This window comes from Anser anser (genome assembly GCF_964211835.1).
Source record: "Anser anser genome assembly, chromosome: 5".
Taxonomy (NCBI): domain Eukaryota; kingdom Metazoa; phylum Chordata; class Aves; order Anseriformes; family Anatidae; genus Anser; species Anser anser.
In genome coordinates this window covers 43,967,700-43,991,203 of record NC_139725.1, presented here as the reverse complement: position 1 = coordinate 43,991,203, position 23,504 = coordinate 43,967,700, and the positions used below count along the sequence as shown (strand labels likewise).

The 23,504-nt window shown below is 47.1% G+C and overlaps 3 protein-coding genes across 3 annotated transcripts; 2 read left to right on the top strand and 1 right to left on the bottom strand.

Annotated features, from left to right (window-relative positions):
• Window positions 1-773: 773 nt before the first annotated feature.
• On the top strand, window positions 774-5,286 carry NOXRED1 (NADP dependent oxidoreductase domain containing 1; the record flags this gene model as incomplete). Its single annotated transcript, XM_083840297.1, is given in 8 exon segments — window positions 774-889; window positions 1,664-1,727; window positions 1,731-1,906; window positions 2,305-2,477; window positions 2,872-3,052; window positions 3,686-3,840; window positions 4,039-4,261; window positions 4,945-5,286. Coding segments are annotated over 8 exon segments (1,380 nt in total). The 3' UTR covers window positions 5,237-5,286.
• A 126-nt stretch (window positions 5,287-5,412) lies between these two features.
• SAMD15 (sterile alpha motif domain containing 15) lies at window positions 5,413-11,700 on the bottom strand (the record flags this gene model as incomplete). Its single annotated transcript, XM_083840296.1, has 3 exons — window positions 5,413-7,242; window positions 11,280-11,378; window positions 11,470-11,700. The coding sequence occupies 3 exons, from the start codon at window positions 11,698-11,700 to the stop codon at window positions 6,976-6,978; spliced, it is 597 nt and encodes a 198-aa protein (XP_083696422.1). The 3' UTR covers window positions 5,413-6,975.
• TMED8 (transmembrane p24 trafficking protein family member 8) lies at window positions 11,603-23,469 on the top strand. The gene is made up of 6 exons (XM_083837987.1): window positions 11,603-11,816; window positions 12,224-12,302; window positions 14,441-14,570; window positions 15,515-15,656; window positions 15,939-16,238; window positions 17,247-23,469. The coding sequence occupies exons 1-6, from the start codon at window positions 11,699-11,701 to the stop codon at window positions 17,462-17,464; spliced, it is 987 nt and encodes a 328-aa protein (XP_083694113.1). The 5' UTR covers window positions 11,603-11,698; the 3' UTR covers window positions 17,465-23,469.
• The last annotated feature ends 35 nt before the right edge of the window (window positions 23,470-23,504 follow it).

Below are 23,504 nucleotides of genomic sequence, written 5' to 3'. Positions count from 1 at the left end.
TGCAAAGTGAGTGTGCGGGGTGTTTTCTCACATCCTGAAAAGCACACTGAGTGTCACTGGGAAGAGGCTTTGCTTGCAGCAGTACCTTATTTCACACCTTCCATGCCATCAGCACAAATAAATTCATTTGAATGTCACAGGAGCATCTGCTGCCCTGGGGATGAGCACAGAGAGGTGAAGGTTATATACAGCAACGTACCAACCGGTTTGAGGGCAAGTTTGGGCTCCAGGACCCCTGCTGCACTGTGCACTAAGTGCAGTCTCAGTTTCTGTGGTCACTGTTGTTTTGCTTTACTTTATTTTTCCCACAGAATCATAGGACTGATTAGGTTGGAAGGGACTGCGTGATCATCTCATCCAATCCCCCTGCTCAACCAGGGTTACCTACAGCAGGTGGACCAGGACCGTCTCCAGTTGGATTTTCAGTAACCCCACAGCTGAAGCCTCCCCAGCCTGTCTGGGCAATTGTTCCTGTATTTGACCACTCCTGTTTAACAAACAAACAAACAAAAAAGTGTTCAAAAAGTGTTTTCTTGTGTTCAGACGGCATCTCCCCTGTTCCAATTTGTGCCCACTGCCTCTCATCCTGTCCCTGGGCACCAGTACCACAAATAGTCTGGTTATTTTCATTCCCTCCCATCAGATATTTATACACACTGATAAGACTTCCCCTCAGCCTTCTCTTCAGAGTGAGCAGTCCCAGCTCTCGGCCTGTCACGAAAAATGCTCTAGTCCCTTAGCCATCTTAGCAGCCCTTTGCTGGACTCTCCACTATGTCCACGTCTCCTGTACTGAAGAGCCCGGAACGAGGCAGCACCCTGGATGTAGAGGCAGGATTGCCTCTGACCCGCTTCCTAATGCGGCCCAGGGTGCTGCTGGCTAGGGTAAGGTTTGCTGCCAGGCTTACCCATGTATCCCAGGCCAGGACGTTGCTTGGTTGTAGGATTTCTGAATGGAGCTGCTGGGCTCTGGAAGAGGCGATGCTCCCGGCTCCCTGTAGGAAGGGCGAGAGTCCCCTGAGGCAGCCGGTAACCGGGCACTCACCATGGCAGCGGGGACACAAACCGGGACAGACCCTGAGCGGGTGGAACCTGGGCAGGCTGCAGGTGAGGGACAGTGCAGGTCAGGACCCCGACCACATGTGGTGTGGCAGGCATGGGTCATCTTTGTCCCTGGCTCAGGCTTGGCTGAGGGCGTTTCCGTCCTGGTGGTGCCTCTTACCCTGTGGGAGCCGTGCTGCTGAAGGCCCTCAGTGTCTCTCCATCTCTGGTGTGGTTTGTGGTACACGGAGCGGTGCTGCAGCCTCCCTGGGCAGGAGGCAATCGGCACAAATTGGTTTTCAGAGCTTTTTGGGCTGCTCCTGGCCTCTCCTGTGACAACTGCCTCATGCCCCCAAAAGCATCCATGTGGCTCTCTTCAAGAAATACTGCAGGTACCAAGCAGGGCTCCCACACCTGCATGCTGCTGCTGAGCTGCATCCATTTGGGACTTAAGAGAACTGTAGCCTCAGGGAAAGCACAGGTTCAAACGCCCACTGACATTTTTTGTCCCCAGCAGCTGCATTGCACATGGGGACCAGCCACTTCTGCAAGTCCCGTGTCTGCAAGGAGAAGCCCTGAGAAGAGCCAGGGTCTGTATGTTGCCTCCACCTCCTCTCTAGCAGGTGCTGGGACGGGCTGCAGCGCTGTGTGGATGGAGGCCGTGCCCCTCTTCTGAATCCTCGCTGCTGATGCTTGTCCTTCTGGGCTAAGATGTGCGACATCGCAGAGCCTTTCACGTCCTTCCAGGCTGATGAAGCCGTAGAAGGCGAGGAGGGGTTGCTGTACCTGACAAGGCGCCACAAGGGGCTGACAGTGAGCGCTTGTGCCCATGCCATCTTCTTCTGCAGACTTCTCCAGGCCCTCAGGTGCGGTGAAGTGAGCTCCCACTGTTGGTAAAGCGTGCTGCTTTGGTGGTGTAGTCATGTCAGGGGGGGACCTCAAAGCACCGAGCTCTTCCCAAACTACTGCATCGTTACTGAGCTAAAGCATGACACAGGCACATCACCAGTCGGTCTGGTGTAGGTCCAGATAGCACCGATGTGTCCCTGGGAGAACCGGGGAAAGTACAGAGCTGGGGAAAGTAACGGCAGCCCTGAGCCCCATGGGTGCTGCACACACCAGCGCCAGGGCTGGATGTGAGGAGAAGGGCTGGGACGAGCTGTCCGGACTCGTGGCATGGGACCCTTCCCGGAGGGCAGGACTGCAGGTGGTCTGGGCAAACATGGCTCCCGCTGGGCTGACACCAGCTCCTCTGCTTCCCCAGACCAAGAGGGACCGAGGAGGCCTTGCCGACTTCCCTGCTGGGCAGCCACGGCCTGAAGGTCGGCATTATCGGCGGGGGCCACCTCGGGAAGCAGCTGGCCCGAGTGCTGCTGGCGCTGGGCCGGGCTCCGCGCCCCTCTATCCGCATTTCCACCCGGCGCCCCGAGAGCCTGGGTAAGTGCTCCCCAGCCAGGGCCTGGCAGTGGGACTCAATGAAAAACTCTTCCTCCTAATCGTATCAGGGCAGAGAGGAAGCAGGGGTTATTAAGTGGCTTTTTATAGATGCTGAAAACTAGCCAGATCCCAGGGCTCGGCTCTATGGCTTTAGATCAGCGTGCATGAACTGGGCTGAGCTCTCTGCACGTTAATTCCTGGCCGGGAGGCTGCCTGCTCCGTCATGCAGGTGCCCTTTGCCATGCAGGAGCAGTGATGGCAGCCAACAACCCCTGGCGCCATTTTGGGTGGGCAGCCAGCCTGGGAGGGGTGGTCGTGCATCACCCACACATGGGTGCTTCTTCCCTGCGCTGGGTCCGTGGGCTCTGAGCACCGTGCACCTCGCTTGCTGCAGCAGACCTGCAGGAGCAGGGGCTCACCTGCCTCTACGACAACGCGCAGCTGGCGGCCTGGGCGGACGTCCTGTTCCTCTGCTGCCTGCCGTCACACGTGGCGTCCGTCTGCTCCGCCGTGCGGACGGCCATCCGGAAACCCTGCGTGGTGTACAGCCTCGTCACCGCGGTCCCTCTGCCCAGGTAAACCGGCCCACGCCATTTTTGCATCCCGAAGCTCGAGGGGTGAGGACAGTGTGTGTGCTCTGGCCCAGCCAGAGCTGCATGGGAGCGCAGCTCTTACCGTGCCTCACAATTTTCCTGCAAAGCATTGCTGCGAACCTGGTCATGGTCAGTCACTCCCCTAGGCCCCCAGCTGCTGGGTTCATGGGACCACTTCAGAATTTCAGCTCTCTGTTTTTCTAAAGGAAGCCCTAGGCTTTGTGGCTATGAACTCAGACACAGTCAGGAGGTGTCAAAGCAGCTCCAGCTCAAACACAGCACCGGTACTGAAACCCCGCTCCTGCCACGGCCTTTGGTTACTGCTGTAAGGTAACTGTGAGGTAACGCAGCGAAAAACGTGCAAGGCAGCAGTCTGCACTTTCCTCAGGCAAAAAAAGCAAACCCAGTGCACCGCATTTCCTTTCAGTTTGCAGATCCCACACAGGACAGCTGCTTCCTCCTCCCCACCCTGCTTCTCCCCCATCAGCCAGAGCAGGGCAATGCTGATGCTGATTGCAGGGCCGAGGGAAGGGGCTAGGGGCTCTGGGACGAGGTGGGCTCTGAGATATCCTGCTCTTCTGGCACACTCAGTTCTTCGTGTGCATTTGTTTTCAGGTTGAAGCAACTCCTTTGCTACAATGCCATCATGAGGCCACAGTACCAATGCTCCGGCAAGGAGCCTACGAAGGAGTGGGGGATGAAGGGGACGGTCACCGCAGTGCTGCAAGACCTTGCTGTTGTGCAGGCAACATGCCCCCTCAGCTCCCAGGGTAAAACCTCTCGCTTTGTTTAAACTCAATAGCAAAGATTAATTTTAATATCCTCACCTGAAATGATCCTAAACCAGAGGTTTCAAATAAACCAGCTCTGAGTGCTAACGCAATTCTTTGCAGGCCTGTGAGTCGAGAATCTCTCTTCACACCTGTGTGCATATTGGTTGTTGACATTTGATTTTGTTTGTTGTGCAGGGAAAATTAGAGTCAATGGCAAATGGCTGGTGGGCATTTTCTATGCAGCCCTGAACAGCAGCATGTGGCAGAGCCTGCCACACCAGAAGGCACTGGAATTGCTCAATGACCTCTGTTTTCCTGCACACTGCCCCATCTGTGCCGAGCAGAAAGCTTCCTGCCCACGGTTTGAATGCGAGAGTTTTGTCAGCAAAAAATTTGCCTCTTCAATGACTCCAGAGGAGTAAGTAAAAGGTCGAATGCTGAGGTGCTGCTTGTCCAGGTTCTCTCTTTGCTCTGAAACTTACCACGTCCCACAGCTGAAGCATGGGGCTGTCTTGTTGGGTTGGAAGGTGCTGAAATGTGTGCTGCTCTTAGGACCACACACCTGCCAGGAAAAGATTGCTTTAGATATGTTAGCAATAAAAGACCAGGACTATCGTCCCTGAGTTATTTTGTCCTGGTCCCTGGTTCCTGTTTGGCTAGTAGCTGGGATTGTCTGAAGCCACTGGTCAGGACTGGGACACTGGATGCAAAAAAAAAAAAAAAAAGAAAAAAAAGAAAAGAAAAAAGTCCTATTGGAATACCTGGAGAGGATGTTTTTTATGAGTAATGAACTTACATTAGTACAAGACTGGGTTACTGATGATACAAAGTCAGGGGAACACTATTTGAGGGAAAAGGCTCCCACTGGTACAGGATCTCCACAGAGTCGTTATGTTTAGTTCTGCTATGCCTGGCACAGTAATGCCTGGAACACTTCAGCTTCACGTCTCGGAGTCTGATTGTTTCTCAAAGACCAAAAAAAAAAAAAAGACAAAAGACTAGTAGTCAGACACTGAAGAAAGACATTATTTGTTAAGTTATTAGCAAGCTGCAACAGACTGGTGTTGCCCAGAAAAGATTCTGCTTGTTCTCTCTTTCCAGAACCTTCCCCTGGTTTGACCTGACAGCTGCACAGCTGCGAGAGTCTCCCTTTAGCCAGCTGCTAGAAAAGAGTGAGTTTCTTCAGAAGCATCTTGCTCTGCTATACCAGGCGTCTTTTGGAGACTGGCCTACAAAGCAGTGTGGGCTGATCAGCACCAAGACATCTCTTACGTCAGCTGTGGCGGAGCCTGGCGTGGTGTTGGATCACAAAACCTCGCTCTCCACAACCACTTCCAACGTCTTCTCAGAAATCCCGGAGGAAATTACTGACTATGATTCTAAAGCCTCGTAAGCTATAATGAAGCCCATGGCAGAATGCTTTGCTGAGATCTCATCCCAAAGGGAAAAAAGTCAAGATATTGATAACCCTCTTCCATCATTTCCCCTTCCTGGACTCATGCAGTTTTATGTGGTAGAGGAACAGACTGTAAGGACTTTGTATTGCTGGGAAAAAAATAATGCCAAAAAGCTAATAAACATTTATTTATCCATTGCTCAGTTGTAATACAAACTATTGATGGAGATTTTCTCTTATAAAAGATTATACACTAGAATTACATTCTTTTCCTTCTTTTTCCTCTGTTCTGAAACACTCTGTTTTGCATCAATCTGCAGCTTTGCCAAGCATAAAAACAGCATTTTTACTAATGTATCAGCACTGAGATCTCTTGATTTCCACCTTTTGAGACAAGAACCACCTCTCCATGTACTTGAAGCCTAAGCGTGTTTGTGAATAAATTGCTAAGGATGGCTTTGCTAGAGAACAAAGGTCTTGTTGGACAGCTGTGGAATACGACAATGACTGCTGCCTCAGACTGGACTGAGGATTGAGAGAAGCAGCACTATTTGTTCTTGAACTCCTTAAAAGATGTTCCAGCCAACAACCTTATCTATGCATTTGCTTTTACAAGTTTTATACACCGGACTGCTTGGTAAACTTGTTTTTTTCCTGACTGCCCAAATCTTGCCTTATTTTAGTCTTAACTTACTTATCACACAGTCATCTCGGACTATGACCTGATACAGCTTCACTGGTTTCTGTTGCAGTTCCAGCGGAAAACTGAATTACAGTTGCTTTGTACTGGCTACAGCCTTGGTCTAAATAACTAATCAGGATTGGGCCCTGTCCTTTTCTTTTTTCTTCCCCATGGGGGATCTCAAGCAAGGCTTTGTCACCAAACAAAATAGTGATGATTTAGTCAGAAGCACTCTTTCTGTTGAGCCAGGCTTTAATCGACACTTACTCGTACTTCCTTGCTGGTGACAGTACATGTTCTAGATAGGTTGTAAAATTAAAGTCCCCCCACCATTACAGACTCCGTGGTACTTCAGGGAAAAAAACATTTAACTAGGTATTCTGTCTAGATCCACCCAGGACAAATCATTTTTCATTCCCTAACTTCTCTGGTTTAGCTTTCAGTATTCTCTCATACTTCCTGCCTCGTGTGGCAGTACTGTTCACTACGATAAACCACTGCCGGGTTCTGTCTCACAGGAAATCACTTCGGTGGTGAGGACAGGGATTGGTTGTTTATGTTCTAACTAAGCCCCTCCAGATCACTGACAGCAGCAGGCACCATGAATGTATACCAGTTGTTGTATAGGCTATTTGTCTTACATCTGGGTCTAACAGCGAGCCCAGTCTGCAGACCCTAAAGCCTGCGAGAGATCTATTCACTTGCGCTTTAGTGAAATTGTTATCGATCACTGATAATTAAAATACATCTGTGGTTGTGTTTTTTGTGTTTTATTTAATCAACTATAAAACAGAAATGAAAGACAGTGGTAAAGTCATGCCTGATTCATGGGTTCTGCTTCTCTTAGCTCCTGGAAGCAAATGAAGGGCTGCAGAAAATCCTTGTGGAAAAGAGGCGATGTAGGGATGTGTTGTAATCAAACAGCTAAGAGCTGCACTGGCCTTTTGCGTTATGGGGAGAATGTGGAACTGTACCTCCCTACTGCAAGGTAATAAAGGTATATACTGCTGTCCTAGCCGGGCTTCTTACAAAGGTGGAACTGCTGTGTGACTCTCTAATCCTGCCTCTGGGTGTCCTGCGACACAGGGACAGCATCTGCCTCTAACCCAGTCTGGGCTTGTTGCAGAGGAGGAACTGTGCTGTAGGGCTCCAGGCCTGCTTCTTGGACAAACTGTGAGAAAGTGAGGGCATCTGCTTTCTCTCCTGATCGGGACTTTTGCTCCAGGAAGAGGCCCATGTTGTCTCTGTACGGGAGGGCAATGGATCTGCTGAAGACAGGCTCTTCGATCCCCAGCAACTCCCTCACATGTCGTGAAATCACCTGAAATACAAGACAAAAATATCAGAAATTCTCACTTCATAGGGCAATATCTCATATTATTCACTGAGCAGAAAAATGAACCGAGTTTCTTAATTTTGGAACATTTTCACTCTTGAATTTGCAATTCAGAAGGGCCAGGATCTTGGCGTGACATTGTAAAAGGAGAGCAGACCGCTCATTCTCCAGATTTGCTGTGGGTGATAGCATCAGAGCTGCTCTCTTTAGTGGCACAATTAGCTTGGCTTTCCTGTTTGCGCTCGCAGAACAAACAAGTTACGGGTGACTGAGCTGGAGCCTATGCTGCCTAATGCAAAAACATTGCTGTTTGCTAAGTTATATTGTCAACAACAGTCTATACACAGAAGAAGAGGTGGAAAAACTAATTAAACCGATAAACCGTATTGCTCAAATCATGGGTGAGTGGCTGTAAGAGCCAGCTGGACCTGGCACTGTCAGTGAAGAGACGTGCCGTTATTTTTGAGTCACCTCTCAGAACGTAACCTTCCGATCTGCCCGAGGCTTTGAAATGCAGTTCTCAAGGTTTTACTCATCTTTCACAGCATTTCCTCAACACCTTCCCCCAGCCTTGGCTTGACTCTCAAGAACCTTGTCTGAAATCAAAAGAACGCCGGAGTGATATTTTCAGCGGTTTTGATATCATTTAAAATACCAGTACAGTGGGATTAAAACCAGCAGTAACTTCACCTGCCCACGCTGAGTAGCCTTCACAAAATGTAACATGGAGTTCTGTATCAAACTGCCATTTCCCCTAAATTGCAAAATGTTTCTGTGTCACTGAACCGATGCTATCATGCTAATTTCTATGGTAACTATCTGGGTTTTGACTGTTTACAGCCTTTCACTGATATTTCTTACTGGGAACCTGGTGTGCCCCTGCGCACAGGTTTATGGCCTCACCTTTGCACCTGCTCCAGTCCACCCTTACAGACAGACCCAGGTGGGCCACGGTTTGCTCGGAGCTCTGCAAACCTGGATTCCAGCCGAACGGGGCAGAGTTAGAAAACACAAAGAGCGGGGTAGAGCATGGTCTTCAAGAACATCTAGGTTCCACTGAAGTCTGTCAGATGTTCCTAATTCACTTAGAAGCTTCAGAAAGCATTACTGGAAGAGACTCATTTCCCAGCTTGCTGAATTATGCCAGCTATCACTTATTCTAGCTCTGATTAATTTCTTCTTAAGTTTCTACAGGAGAGATAACAGGTTTTGCAGTTGATTTCTCTAGCCTGTGGCTTAGTGTTTCTCAGCTGTTAAACAACCACCATACAAAATCTCTGTATCCCAATGTGAGGGTAAGGATTAAAAAGCATATAAAACACTTGCCACCTTTGGCAAGTGTGAATGACTGACTACAAAGGTTGTGTCTGCTTGCACTAGAAATACTCTTTAAGGTGGCTGTCTGGAAAAAATCACCACTGCGATTTGATGCCTTCGACTCTGACCAACAGGCAAACTTGTGGTGCTGATCAATGTTTTTGGTGGCATATTCCATTTCAAACAAAGACTGAAGATTGTTCAGCGTAGTGGTGAAACTGCTTTTTGGTGCTCTAGAATAATAAAGCAGTGCTCATACTCTATTCATTGGAGCATAAAGATTTTCTCTCTCCCTGGTTATTTGAACTTCTACCTTGTGTCCTCTGGGGAAAGCAACTGTAAATCACAATGCGAAACAAATGACTTGGCTCAGTAAATGCAGCCTCCAGTCCCTCTGTGGTTTCCATTACGGAGGAGGAGAAGGAAGAAAATGAAATTTAAGTCAACTTGCACTGATAAAGAATGGCATTAATGAATCAGTTCTAGCAGAATCAAACTGCTTTGTCAAAGTACTACGATTTGGTAAATTATCCCTTCTAACCCCTGAAAAAAATGCAATTGGATACCACCTTTCTTTTAAAACCAGATAACTTTTCCCATCTGTGACCCAGAGTCTTGTCCTTATTCTGTGAAGAGCTTTGCTCTTCCAGGAAACATCTGTAAGGATTTTGGACCTGTTTTATCTGTTGAACTTTCCATTACATTTTCCCTTTTAGGATTACTTGTGTGGTCAGTTTCAATTTCTCAGCCGATACTGAAAACAGGAACAAAAGACAGGCCTGCAACTAAAGCAAAGTTAGTTTGCAGCTGAAGCAAAACCTCAGTTTTATTCCTGGGCTTGTCTTAGTTCCATTACATGATTTTGAGTTGCTATTTTTCTCTTTGCTCCTCTTTTCATAGAGCTCTGAGGACCTCACAGGGATGCTGATGCTCACTGCAGTCACACTGTTGCAGTCTGAGCTCACACCTCACGCCAGGTCTCTGTGTTTATGCTCTGTAGGCTCGGAAGGCTCTGACCACCAGGTGTATGCACACATGCTTTGAACTGAGACTCCTGCTCAAACCTAGTACCTTTTGATCCCAAATCAGATTTCCTGCTGATCCTTCTGTATTAGCTCCATCTCTGCTAATATCAACAACATAAATCAGCCTAAAGTGGTTTTATCTAGGTTTCCTTCTACATTTCTTATTTTAAAGTGCTTTTTGGTATATAGATTTCTTTGGCGACAAAGGCCTATGTTACCCTCTGTTTGGATTCAAGGTACAGCTGTTTGACTTTGCAAGAGACTAGATTACAGCTTGATGTCAAAGGGAAAAATGCATTTAAAGAGAAGCATGAGATCAGCACAACCAAAACCACAGCCAACAGTAGATGACTGTGATTCAGACAGTGGATCCATCCCTGCACGACTGAAGACTCTGAAACATCTCTCAGAACCGTTCAAACAAACCTAAGCTTGCACTTCTCTGTTGATGATTACTGCTTTGTAGGGCACATGCTAATTGTTAGATACCTCTTTGCTAGCATTTATCTTCAGCTGTTGTGTTTACTGACTTTAAGGGTGTGGTAACTGCAAGCCACAGCAGTCAAACCACAGATCCCAGGAAAGAGAAAGACAAATTGTTATTAATTTCTCCATTTTACACTCTGTAAAACATAGGCAACACCTGTGCTGCTTCCACAGTTTAGTCATGTGCACGACCTCTTTCAAAAATCCACATCTCCTTTGGCTAAAGCCTGCTTTGGCTGAGGTTTGGAGCTATAATGGGAAGTAGACCAAAACATAATAATCACAAAAGCTAGAAGTTTTAGTGGGTCCTTTACCGTTTTGGTGTTAACCCAAACTTCATAAACAGCATCTCTAATATCTTATACCACTACACTTCTGCTGATTTTAATATAATTACACTGTTCCGTAGAAAAGCAGTGTGATTTAATGAAGAGTAAACTTCAGCGTGTTTCAAATACTGAGCTGTAATACTTAGGCAATGAGCTGTTTAGGTAAGGTTTCTTGCTTCCTATTATCACCCCTAAATGAGGCAATAAAAGATCCAAGAATATGCTCCTCCATCATGGTTCTAGTGAAAACTCAATGAATATAAAAGGATAGAAAAATGTCATACACATATTTTAGATATGAAATGATTCTTTTCTAAACCTTCAGGAATCTTTGGAAGGCCAAACTATAGCTAAGAGCTTAAGCATTGTTGTTTGTTAGAGAAAAGATGGCTTGAAAGGAAAATTATATGTTTATAAAACAGGGAAGAGGCAGAGATGTTGTTTGTGTTCAGCAGGGCATAAAACAAGGAAGCAATAACGAATTGACCTTCTGCTGCTTGAGAGCTGCCCTTCAGTTGCTGCATGTTAAAGCTGACCAGATTTACAGATGCTCCACAAATCAAGTCAGATCAGCAAGTGGAAAATTACTAAAAAGAAATTCTGAGGGAGCTTCTAGGAAGGCCATGTGCACCTTGCTAGGGATTTTTGTGGGGTCAGAGGAGGAATGCAGGCTAACAGCAAGGCCAAGCACTCCTGAGGTACTTCTGGCATGCCGGAGAGGCGGCACGCGGCCTCCGCGGATTTACACCCGAGGACTCGTCAGACCTCCGTGTGCCTGAGGGATTTGTTTGCCCAGTTTCGGGCCCGCTCTCTGCCCGAGCACCCCGCCGAGGCGGGCGGGCGGGCGGCGAACAGGCCGGGGCACCTGCATGTGGCCGAAGTCGGTGAGGCCCATGGCGGGCAGGCTGCTGCAGTTCACCAGGACGAGGCGGCGGCCGGTGATGCCGTTGGCTCTGAAGCACTCCTGGGGGGAAACGGAGCGGGTCAGCCGCGGGCTCCCCCCCCCCACACACACACACACCCCCGCCGCGCTGGCGGGCCCCGCGGCCCCGCACCTCGTACTGGGGGAAGCCGAGCCGCGCCACCCACTCGGCCACCTCCGCGGCGCTCCAGGCCGGGCCGGGCCGGGCGGGCCCCGCGGCGGGCTCCGTGGCTCCCCGTTCCCGTGGCAACCCGCACTTCCTGCGGCCGCCCCGCGCCGTCCCTGCCCCGGCGCCGCTCGGCTGTTTCCGGCAGGGCGCTTCGGCTCCGCTCGGCCGTTTCCGCGCCGGGCCGCCCGCGCCCATGTCGGACGTGCCGCCCGCCGCCGCCTCAGGACCCCGGTTCGAGCCCCCGGCCGCCGGGGCGCCGGGCGGCATCAGCGGCCCCCGCGGCGGGGAGCGGCGGCCCCGGGGCCCCTCAGGTACGGGGCGGGGGCGGCGAGCTGGGGCCGGGGGCGCGCAGGGGGCCCTCCGGGAGGGTGCTGGGCGGGGGCCTGGGGCTCGGGGCAGCGCAGGAGCCGCCGCGGAGGCTTCGTGGTGGCGGCCCGGGGGCTCCCAGCCGCGCTGCCGAGTCCGGCCTTGGCTCCTTCTGCGTTAACCCGGCTTCGGAGAGCGGTTCTGCGCCGGGAACGCCTCAGTCCTGGGGCTCCCTTTTTCACGGGCGAGGCGATTAAAGGCGCTCGTCCCGCAGGACGCTGGGCGCAGCCTGCGGCGCTCCGTCCCGCAGCCGCGCGACCCTGCCGGCGTTCGGGTGTAGCTTCCCTCCTGCCCGAGCGCCTGTGAGCACCGCGAGGTGTTTCACCCTCCCGCGTGCTCTGTTTGTCGTTAGAAAACGAAGATGCAGCCCGAGGGACGGAGCTCGCGGACCGGCCGGCGGAGTCCTCGGAGCCCAGCGCCTCGCAGTGCGGGTAGGAAACGCTCCCGTGCGGCGCGGCCCACGCGTGGCGGCCCCTTCACCCCGCCGCCTCCGCTGCCTGAGAGCTGGCTCCGTGGAGGTGGAGAGAGGGGACAGGAGGCAGTTGTCGGCTTTCGGGCAGTATATACTGGAATCAGCGGAGGAGGAGTTGTTCGTGTAGGCTTAAGGTTGTTTTAAAGCCCATGAAATAGCGAAGTGCAGTTCATGGCTCGCCTTTTCGGATCACAGATTCAGTCAGGTTGGAGGGAACGCTGGTAGGTTTTGTAGTCAACAAGAACTAACGAGCATTCAGCAGGAAATTTTCTCTGTGCATTCTGAAGGACGGCTTAATAATTAGGCATTTCCACCGTGTATAGTTCTGGTGAAAGCTGAGCTAGAAAATGCATTTTGCTGTTTTTTGACAGTGTTGTTTGTTTTTTCTTCTCCACCCTTCGTCTTTCACATCGCACTTCCCTTAATGCTGCTGATCAACCACCTTATCAGCTGTGTGGCTTGTTATTACCTGTTGGGCAGATGGTGCTTGTGGTCAGTCTGCTGGCTGCAAGCACAAACGCTGCATGCAGTCGAGTTTTCATTTACTAGCATGCATGTGTTGCATGCGACACAATTTTAGAAATTTGCAAGTTAAATTTGTCAGACGGAAGATCACACTATTCATTAAATAACGACCTCATTATGAAAATGAAAAAAAAAATCAACCAATGACCCTAGTTACTAAAATAGCAGTTTGATGTCATCTTGGCTTGATGCAAATGACATTGATATTAACTTTCTTGACTCCAAATGTGTTCTTATATCACTCTTTACTACATCCTTTAATTTTCTTTGAAGAATGAATGTAGTCTGTGAGCGGAATGGCCAAAGTAGATGCTGGATACTCATGGATGTTACCTGATAAATTGTGTAAGTCGAATCTCCTTTGAAAGGAAGGGGGACGGTCCAAAAGGGTTACTTGAAGAGGAATTGGCTGAACATTTTATTTGTAGATCTGCTTACAGAGCTTGTACATTCTTCCAGTCAGAGTACAGATCTGGAAACAAAAGCCACATTTGCCCTGTTCTGGTCACCTGTATAGATGCAGCACGGAATGTCTCTGAGTTGAGCTGCGATTAAAAAATAAATAAATTAACTATTCCAGGCTAGACTGATAGTCTGATCTCTTGTTAATGAGAATATTTGTCCTTTGTGAAAGGAGAAATTTGAGGAAATATGTATGTAGTTTTCATTACTTCTGTGTTCTCACACTTACAATCCTTCAGACCGAGGCAGTTTACATTAGTCTTGTAGTGCTGAGAGAAGGCTTCACTTTTCCAAAAGGAGACTGTTACTAAAGACTGGGTTGCTTCTCATGGAGGTTTCGCATAGTGTCTAACAGTATGTCAGAGAAGACTTGTTCTGGCATCCATTTGAGTTCATTTGGGATGACAACTCTTTCCAGTTAAATACAATATGCAGGAGGTTGTTTTTTAAACAGTAATTTAGAAAAATGTTCACAAGAGAAAGAACGTCAAGGTTGCTGTTTCCTTTCCTGCTCATTCTTTTACTTCTTTGTACCTTTCTTTTTTGTTCTGACATGTCCGTCTCCTCTTGTCACAGTGCAGATCTTGGACCTCTTTATTCTTGTGCTGCCATTGTATGTCTTACAGCTTGCTTGTCTGTGTAGCATATTTGGACACAGCAGAGAGGGACCTGTGTGTTCTCTGTATTTCTTGGGATTGCTAATGGGAAACCTGTGATGGACCACTTAAACTGAGGGCATTTTCAGGATGGCTGTCCAAACTGTTTCGAATCCTTTCGTTGATCCAGCTGGCCTGTGATGGAATATACAGGTGCCATGTACTAGCTGGCATAGCAGAAGTTGTCCTTTCTTCAGCAGAAAAAGTTACTGCTGATTTCTGTGCTTCGTACAGTGTTAGTGTTTCGTACAGAGTTCCTCCTGTGGAGATGAGGGCAGAAGTGGGGTGTCGGAGGGCTCTTTGCACAGGTGGTGGGCGCTGACCACAGGAAGCTGGATGCCTCCTGCCCCCTTGAATTCCAGTTGCAGAGCGGAGTGAGCGCTGTCATGGCTGAGCTCTGCCACTCGTACCCTGGGTGTAAGTGCTAAATTGTAGTGCTCTCTTCCTCTGAGAGGTCGCAGATTAGGTCGCCTGTGAGTGTCGGAGTGACAGAGGATTCGAAGGAAGAAGGTTGCACTTTGAAGGACCAGGAAGCGGCTGAATTAGAAGAGAAGCTGCCTGACCAAACCCAGCCCACCAAAGAGGTAAGTGGGTGTTTCTTACCTTCAAAAGAAAGAAAAGGAGGTGCAGCGACATTTCTTCCACCCTACTGCTGTGCTTAATCACTGTGGGACTGAGGCTTTAGGGACTGTGTTAGTATGAAAATAATATTAACATAGATTCAGTTATATTTCTTCTGTATGTTAGTGGGAAGTAAAAGTTATCCATCAGCTTTGTGAAATCCCTTGTGTCTTTGGCTAGTCCTTACTTCCCTGCAGTTTTTGGCTTGTTAAGGCTTCAAGGTTATTTTCACCTTCTGTGTCTTGTCTGGGTCTTTTGGGGATTCCCTTCTTGCAGATTTATGGGAGAAGGAGCTGAAGGGAATCTGCCATCTTTTGTTTCTTTTGGTGAGCAGCCAATTTGTTTGCACTACAAATACATTTGGGAAATACTTTGCAAGTATCATGCAGCTCAGGAGCTGTGCATTTTTATACATTAGGAGGGAGGGCTGGCCCTAATAAACCAGATGGACCTTTACTCAGGATGCAGTGAATGTCATTGTGATTGTGGTGCAGTCTAAATGCAGACAGAGCTGAAAAGCTCTCCCTAGAGAGACAGTGCCTTGGGAGTGCTTTCCAAGAGTAGTCCTCTAAATCTGCAAGGCTGTTGGTTGCTTTGCTGAAAGATGACAGTTAGCTCCGAGGCAGATGCAAACATGTGCCTGCCCAGACTCCTGGGGAGGCTGAGGGGTCTGTAATTTGTGACATTAATGCAGCATATTTTTCTCCAGAGTTTATGAATTTGGTGCTGTGGAGGGGAATAATGCAGAGGTGCCTTAGAACCAGCTGTTTCTTTTCAGCTGTTAACAGAAGCTTCTGCAGGATCCGACTTGACTTCAGAAAGATTCTTAGATTATTACTGATTTGTTTTAAGTCCAGCTGAGGACTTTCTTGTTGTGATAATCTTTGTGACTCTGTGCTTTGTGCAGGAAGCTGTTGTTCGAATGACCAACTACCACATACATCAAGGAGGAGGGGATATAGTCATGATTCAGTCAGATCACACTGGTGCTGTGGATATCCTTTCAGCTGAGCTGGAGACTGCAGACCTCCTTGGGGAGCAGAGGAAAGGTGAGGCCTGAAAGGACAACGCTTGTCAATGACTCTGTGGGCACTTTTAAAGTGCCAGTGCCTGCCTTGGCCAGAGAAGAGTGGAGGCTGTGTCAGGGGCACTGCTGACTCCTGCTGGAAGCGTGGGTTCTTGGCTAGTGTTGTGCGAAAACTTCACATCTGCTTCTGGGAGCAGGCTCCAGAATAAGAGAGCCTTATCAGAAATAGCTTCGCTGTTTTCATGTAACAGTTTGTCGGCAGTGAAAAGTAAGATGAGCTGCTGATCTTTCTCCCTTGTCTCAGCTCAGCCTCCCCCTCTGGCTCCACCCACTACATGGACCATGGGGAAGATGAAGGAATTCAAAACCAAGATGGGAAAGGAGAAGAATGCTAGGATGGTGGTGAAGCGAGGCGAGGTGGTGACAGTCCGTGTGCCAACCCATCCTGATGGGAAACGTCTTTGCTGGGAGTTTGCTACAGATGACTACGACATTGGATTTGGAGTCTATTTTGACTGGACCACTGTTACTAGCACTGCCATTACTGTTCAGGTCAGCGAATCCAGTGATGAGGAGGATGAGGAGGAGGAAGAAGAAATTGAAGGTTGGTGCAAAGCTCATGAAGGTTAATTTGTGATGCTTCTTGCCATGCTGCTGCATGTCTGTCAGATGCTGTAATTTCCATCTACTTTGCTTACCCAGACTGCTTATCTCTGCAGCCTTTTGGGTTTTGGTTAGGCTGTAATGAGAAAGCATTTAACCCTTCCTGCTCTAGCATATGTCAGTGGCTGTTATTCTCCAAGAACATTCCTGAAATTCAACACACCGAAAAATAAATCAGAAATCACTTGTTCAGCTTCCAGCCGATAATGAGATTAGGGTCTGAAACTTTAACTTGAGTGTTTTGCTCAGCCTCTGAGGCTGAGAAATTTCTGGTGGCAGGTGGGAGCAAAAAGGTTCTTTTTTTTTTGTGTGTGTGTGTTTTGTTGTTTGTTTGTGTCTTTTTTCCCAGTATATCAGGTGCTCCTGTTGACTGCACTTGGGAGGACTGCTGCCTGTGTCCTTGTAGCTGTGAGAAGCATGTTACCTATTCTTTGTCTTAAGTGTATTTGTGACTAGTGCAGCTGGGGGATTATTGTCTGAAATTATTCTTGCAAGTTCTCCAAAGTATATAAGTTCCTATGTGAGGAATTTATTCTTGGAGAAGTGAATCAAGGATGTACAAACACAGTGAGGTTACAGCTAAGACCTTTCCTGCCTTTCCTTTGCTCCACGTCCATATCGGTGGAGCGCTTTTTGGAGTCCCTGTTGTGGCACGTATAAAAGGAGTGAGCTGGCTAGAAGGTAAGTCCAGGGAGAGGAGACCAATCTGGCAGGCAGGTGTATACTGTCTTCCCAAGAGAACTGTTCCTCAGCACGCCCTTTGCCATGGTAAGGAAAGTGGGTCTTTGTTAGTAGTATTGGCAGAGAGCTCAGGGCAGACACCATGTGTAATGCTATCGTAGTTAGCCCTCCATGTATTTGTGTGTCTCTGTAATCTGGTCTTATCTTTTTCTGGACTATCTAGTAGATTAACAGGCTCTGTCCTACTTCTCTGCTCTCTCCCATTCAGGACTTGCCCCTGTGGGCGATGTGGAGAGGGGCTCCAAAAGCTACCTGCGGAACCGCTACGGAGAGATCATGCCTGTGTATCGAAGGGACAGCCATCGGGAGGTGCAGGCAGGCAGCCATGACTACCCAGGCGAGGGCATCTACCTGCTGAAATTCGATAACTCCTACTCTCTCCTCCGCAATAAGACTCTGTTCTTTCATGTCTATTACACTAGCTGAAGGGATGGGAAGGGGCAGGGATGGCAGGCAGGCAGTACTGAGCGTGGCAGGCTGCCGCCCAGCCCTGGTACTCCCCGATGGGCACTGCTGTGTGACAGAACCAAGGCACAACTCTGCCACCTCCTCTGCAGACACAACCTGGTTTCTCCTCGCATCCTCCTTCCCGGCTGTCCCAGTGGAGAAAGGTGGCTGTGACTCTCTGGTTGTCCATGGGCAGCTGTTCTTTCTGTAAAACTTCACAAGTCCTGCTCTGTGCGGGCATCCGGCTGGGCCTCTGTTGTAGCCAGTAAATGCCTGGAGGCCAGGTTCAGGTGGTCACGGTTTCGTTCTGTTGCACTGGTACGAAATGAAGTCAAAATATTCTTGATACGTTACTGTTTTGTAAATAGTTCTTTAGACTCTTCTGCTGCATCTGGATCACTAGAGGGCAGCTGTCAGCTGCAGTGAGCCAAAAGCATGGCTGGCTTGTCTCCTAACCACTGATATGTTATCACCTACCACCGCTAATGTCACCAGCAGCCAGTGCTTCCTTCATTCTCATGGGAGGGGATGCAGCGTGGCCGGTGGCAGCCAGTGCTGGTGGCCAGGTCGTGCTAACAACAGCCAGCCCCAGCCTACGGTAGGGTTAGGACAGGGTGTGGGAGCTGTGGAGGAAGGCGCACACCTAGAAGTTCATAGGAAGATTTTCCTATGGATTAAGATTTGGATGTTGCGTCTGTTGATTAGAGGGATATAAAAGTTGTGATTAAAGCTCCAGTGACCACCAAAAGATTTTTATTTTTTTTCCCCTCCTGTCATCCAGATGTAAAACAGAAGAAATGATTTACTGCTGTGTTGAATAAGTACAAAACGGCTAGGATACAACCAATAAATATACAGGAAATGTTTCTCAGTAGCAGCATGTTTGTTCACTGGTATTGCTGCCAGCTGGATAATAGCATATGTAGCAAGGAAAATGCTCCCCAGGGAAGTGTAGTTTGTCAGCTGCTATTTCTGTTACAAAGGTATTGTTGCAAAAGAGTATCTCTGCTCAGAAAATCAAAAGGGATGGAATTTAACCAATCCTTTCTGTAAACCAGAATCAGCTAGGCCATTGCAAACCCTGGCCATGTGGTAAAGGAGGGAGTTCCTTGCCTGTTTTGGTGGCTGGCGATGGCATTAGTAATCACTTTCTGCTCGAGTATTGGCAGAGTTGAACAAGGATTAAGTTAATCCTTTGGAGATTAATTTTAAATCACATTTATCTGTAAGTGGTGTTTATTTTACTACTTTTAACTTAAAATCATGCTCTTTTTAAGAATACTGCTGTATTTACATTTTGATACCTCTTTGCAGAGACACAAAATGGCTGTTTGCATGGTGATTCTAGTAGAGTTCTGAGTTTTATTTTTAAATCCTCCAGGTAAAGCACCTCTACTTGGTCCATTCCTTCTATTGAGAGGGAACGATGGACAAAATGATTTTTGGGTAGTTAAAGCCAAAGATTTAACTCTCCTAGGAGGGCTGCATATTTCCTATTGAGGCTATATGGTAATGCTGTGCAATTTGCTCTATATTCAAGCTCTTCTTTTTACTATCTCTGCTTACTTTTTCACTACCCCAGAGCACTTAGGAGATCAAGAAGGTGTGAGAGAGAAGTTTACAGTGGAGCAGCCGGAGCTGGGAGCACAGGAGAATGGAAACCAGAAGACTGGTTGGATCACAATTACTTTCAGGGTGAGCAGGCAGGGAGCAGAGCTGATCAGGGTAAGCAGCAGAGCTGCTGCCACTCTGGGCCCTGTGATGGAGGGAAAAGCAGTCACCTTTCTCAAAGGAGAGAGAGAACCTGGCAAGAGGGGAACTGCAAAGCTGCATTATTCAAGTAGAGGGAAGCACAGGACAATCTTACAGGGAGGTAGAACAGTAGGATTTGGTATGTGCCAGAGTAAGGTGATCTTTCATTTAGCAGCCTGGGGAGGACTATTCCATGGACAAAGGACCATGCTACAGCCTTTGTACAGCACTTGAATCAGGCCTGAGCAACTTGCATAAGGTTCTCCCCTTTTTTCTTCTGTTGCCTATCAAGTTCTTAGACACTAAGCAGAAGACGACAGAAAAGGCCTTTTGGTCTGTCTGACCAAAAATGTCAGTGTCACCCCACTTGATGACTGCCTTTGGTCCTTTCTCATATGATCTGCAGGGTGCTGTGTGCACTTGCTGGTTAATGCATGAGGCACAGTCTGGCACCTGCTCCACTTTCTAATTAGGATATATTTTATCACAAAGGGAATTTTGACCTGTACACACATTAGATTTTCTAGAATTATTGACCCTCAGTTATACAATTTACTCTGTACTAGTGGGTTATTACCACTAAAGAACTGTTGCCCCTATAATGTGGCCTCCATATTGCTAATTCACAGCCACTTCCCCCCCACACACCATCTATATTTTGCTTATATCACGATTCAAAATACATTTTGTCATGTTGTAAGAGGTTAATGAGGCCTGCCTCGCTACCAGTTCTGGCTGCTTCCGGAAACAAATACTATGTGCAAGTTATCAAGGTATTAGTGGTTTTAGTGGAGATAAGTTGCCTTGTAGATGGTGATCCTATTGCTCAGTTCTAGCTTTCTGAAGCATGGGACAACCTTTTAATGAGGCTCAGGTCACTTGTTTGGAACTGTCCCGATCTCCTAGTCCCACTGACTTAAGCTTAACAGTAGCATTGAATATGGTACGTCATCCCAACCCGTATGTGCCTGTCCTGCAAACACGCCGTGCCCATAAATAGGCCTGCTGCAGTGGAACTGAAAGTGTTTGCTGTGTGTTATTTTGCTACTTAGGTTTCCCAGATGTATCTGGTATCTCTTAAGAACACAAAATAGTTTTAGACATGGAATATTTCATCTGCAGGAAACAGAAGCTTCACAGTTGTACAGGATAATTGTTCTTTGTTTATTCTTGAATTTCCACATTACGTGAATATGTTGTTTCTCAGGTATTCAAATACCATTCATTATCCAAGTGACAACTTCTCTTTGGAAGGATATGTAGTCTTTATTCATTTTCTGATAAATTCACTAGCTTGGCTGCATGGCTAGTGATTAACAGCAGCTATTCTTATTCAAAATTGAACCCACAGTTGGTTCAAAGAAGTAATCTTATTTCTCATGTGTCTTTTTTTCTGCCTTCTGTGTCTCCTGGACTTGTATCTAATCCTGCTATCTGCTGAGGCAGCGATGGAAGCCCTTCTTATTTTAATTGGAGACCTATGGAACTAGACCTTGGGTCTAGAAAGAAAAATGAATTTAAAAGGCAGTTGCACTTCAGAGAGGGAAATTAATCTTCAAGAAAGGAAAATTTCTTATTTTTCTCCTGAAGGAAGATTTCAGATCAGTTTTAAAAAATGTGTTTCTTCTTCCAGTAGATTGTGTCTAGAAATTCAAAAAGCTTAATTAAGGGATAAGCTTCTTTTGCATTTTGCAAACAGTCTTTTTTTTTTTTTAAATTGGGTTTGCTTTTGTGAAAGCACAAAATTGTTTTCCATTTTGTTTCGAATATAATTTAGATCTAAAAATAAGATACGGGTGTTCAGCCAGAGACATTAGACAGTCCTGTAGCATAGGACTTGCATAAAAATTAGGTTGTATAATTGTTATTTATAATAATTGTTACAATCTGTTGGACATTTTTTAATGTCAAAGAAGGTCATAAGCTACCCATTGTTTTCTCTTATTTTCCCCCTTAGCAGTAGTGTAGCAGCAGGAGTTTAAAATGTATGCACTTCACTGAGGAGTTAAAATTGCTTAATCAGGGACCACATTACTGATTGAATTTACTCACAAACTCTTTGGAGGCCTGCAATATGGATTCATGTGAAAGATTATTGGTGTCTGGCATAGGCTAGTTGCAAATTAAGGTTTGGGACCCATTTAATAGTTATGTAAATTAATATTGCTAATGAGCCGTTTACACAAACAGATAAGATGAAAATGTGTGCTTAAATCTAAGGAGAGAAAGAGCTTAGTTGACTGACTTAAGGTGCTAAGATGAAAGTTGAGTTACTATGCAACTCGGTCTAAAAGGTAGCCACACTCTTTTCTTTTTGGCTCCGTCCTGTGCACTTGTCTCCTTGTAACTGTGTGCACGTAACTGCGTACGGCCTGCAGTGGGGCCAGTTGCTGTGCTGCTGGACCTGGCAGGGTGGGCTAGAGGTGACCCTTGTCACACGTCCAGTTGCTGAAAGTAGTACTCATTCTTGTGAGCTGAGAATTGGGGTAGAGGATGAATCCCTAAATGAATTCCCTTTTTTTTTTTTTTAACCCCACTGCTTATACCCTTCTTCCTTGTTTCACTACCCCAACGAAAACAGCTCTATAGAGGAGGATTTATCACAAGGTGCCTTAGGAGCAGGGATCATGTCTGAAATAAGAGCCATAGATGTCATTAAGCCAAGGGGTTTCTTCTCCCTATTTCTCTGCCCGTTCAAGTACAGGGGAAGCACTAACTGAAGTCAAGCAAGGAGAGCCCCAGTAGGCTGTTCCTGGAGATTTAAGCTGTTTGTTAGACTGCCTTGTTGCTGTAAGATGAGTAGTAAAATTGTGTTTGAGTTTTCTGGCACCATAGGATCTTTGCCTTTGGAAATCATATGCTGCTGTCAGATATCGGGGAACACCAGAGGACAACTCCTTTTGATATGCTGATGCTAAGCCTGAGGACCAGAAAAACACTAGATAGATAGACATAGATAGCATTCCTTGTGGCCATTCACCATTTTCCCTAAGAAGCATCTGAATCCAGTGCTGAGGGGTGTGTGCTCATGTGTATTGAGACCAAAGTAACAAAGTTTTTATGATCTCCAAGTGGGAGAGAAATTTCTCCAATTCTCATATCTGGGAAAAATATCGGATGTGATGACTAATGTCATGTAGATGTAGCAGAACATCTGAATTGGTAGAATGGAAAACTGTGAACCGATCTTGTTAAGTATGTTAGCTAATTGGACTGTGAAAGAAGCCAGGAGTTAAGCTGGAGTCAAAGTGCTAAGTCATCTAAATAAGTGCATTTGCAGTAAATACAAACTAACTGTAAGGTTTTAGAGCATACATCAAACTGCAGCGTTCAAACACATTGTGCTAGGAGGAGAATTTTCTGTGGGACTATTCCACATTTGCCTCCAAAGAGTCTCTGGCATCTTATTCTGAAACACTTGTGCTGTTGCAGCTGAAGACAGATCATCGGGCTGAGTGAACCTGACTCCACTTGACATTTCTGTATTCTGTTCTGAATTTTACATGTTGCTTTCTCAGAAGCATCATCACAAGAAATACGTACCCTTTATCACGCAGGGAGAAGAAGACTTCTGTGATTTGTTGGTTAGGGTTATCTAGTTTAAGCCCATCTGGACTGGTGAGTCAAGTCCCTTACAAAAGAAGCTGGATGCCAAACCACTAAGTTCAGAGCTAAAGAGGCTTTGCCAAGTAAAATCCTTGAAGTTTAGGAACTGTTCTCAGAAACTAAATAGTTGGTGATGATCTCTGTGCAACCTCCAGGATGCCCAAGTGACTAACTGCTCACCTCAGGGTGAAACAATCTGCTCTCAACTCGCTGCTCCAGGCTGTTAGCATAGTCTTGCAATGGAGAGTGTCTTGTAGCTGGTCATGCTTTTTTTTTGCCTTTTTTTTTTCCCCCAGATGTATATTCTTGTGAACTGTAATGGTTGTCTGTAAGTCCTTATTTATGTGATATATTTATGATGTCCTGTAATCTCAAAACTGAGTTCTCTGCACCAACCTGTTGCTTTTCATCTCCTCCCAAGAGATGAGTTTTAAGTGGAGAACAGGATATTTCAACGAGAGGTGGCACTGACTCTCTCTTGCTGAAGGGCACATGTGAAGACATATTTATGGCGTGCTTGCATTCCTTCTGGGCTTGGTTTGTATTGTTTATATTTAATGTGTTGTGGCTGATTTGTAATAGTATATTGGAACTTATTCCCTTTAAATAAACTTTTCACTATGCAATCACTCCCTTTGTCTTCTGTTTAAAGCAAGTGAAT

Bases quoted from the DNA above. Each gene is read 5' to 3' on its own strand.
- TMED8 (XM_083837987.1), top strand. From the start codon at position 11,699: ATGTCGGACGTGCCGCCCGCCGCCGCCTCAGGACCCCGGTTCGAGCCC. The intron at 12,303-14,440 runs GTAGGAAACGCT...TTCCTCTGAGAG, and splicing joins CCCAGCGCCTCGCAGTGCGG to GTCGCAGATTAGGTCGCCTG. The intron at 16,239-17,246 runs GTTGGTGCAAAG...TCTCCCATTCAG, and splicing joins GGAGGAAGAAGAAATTGAAG to GACTTGCCCCTGTGGGCGAT.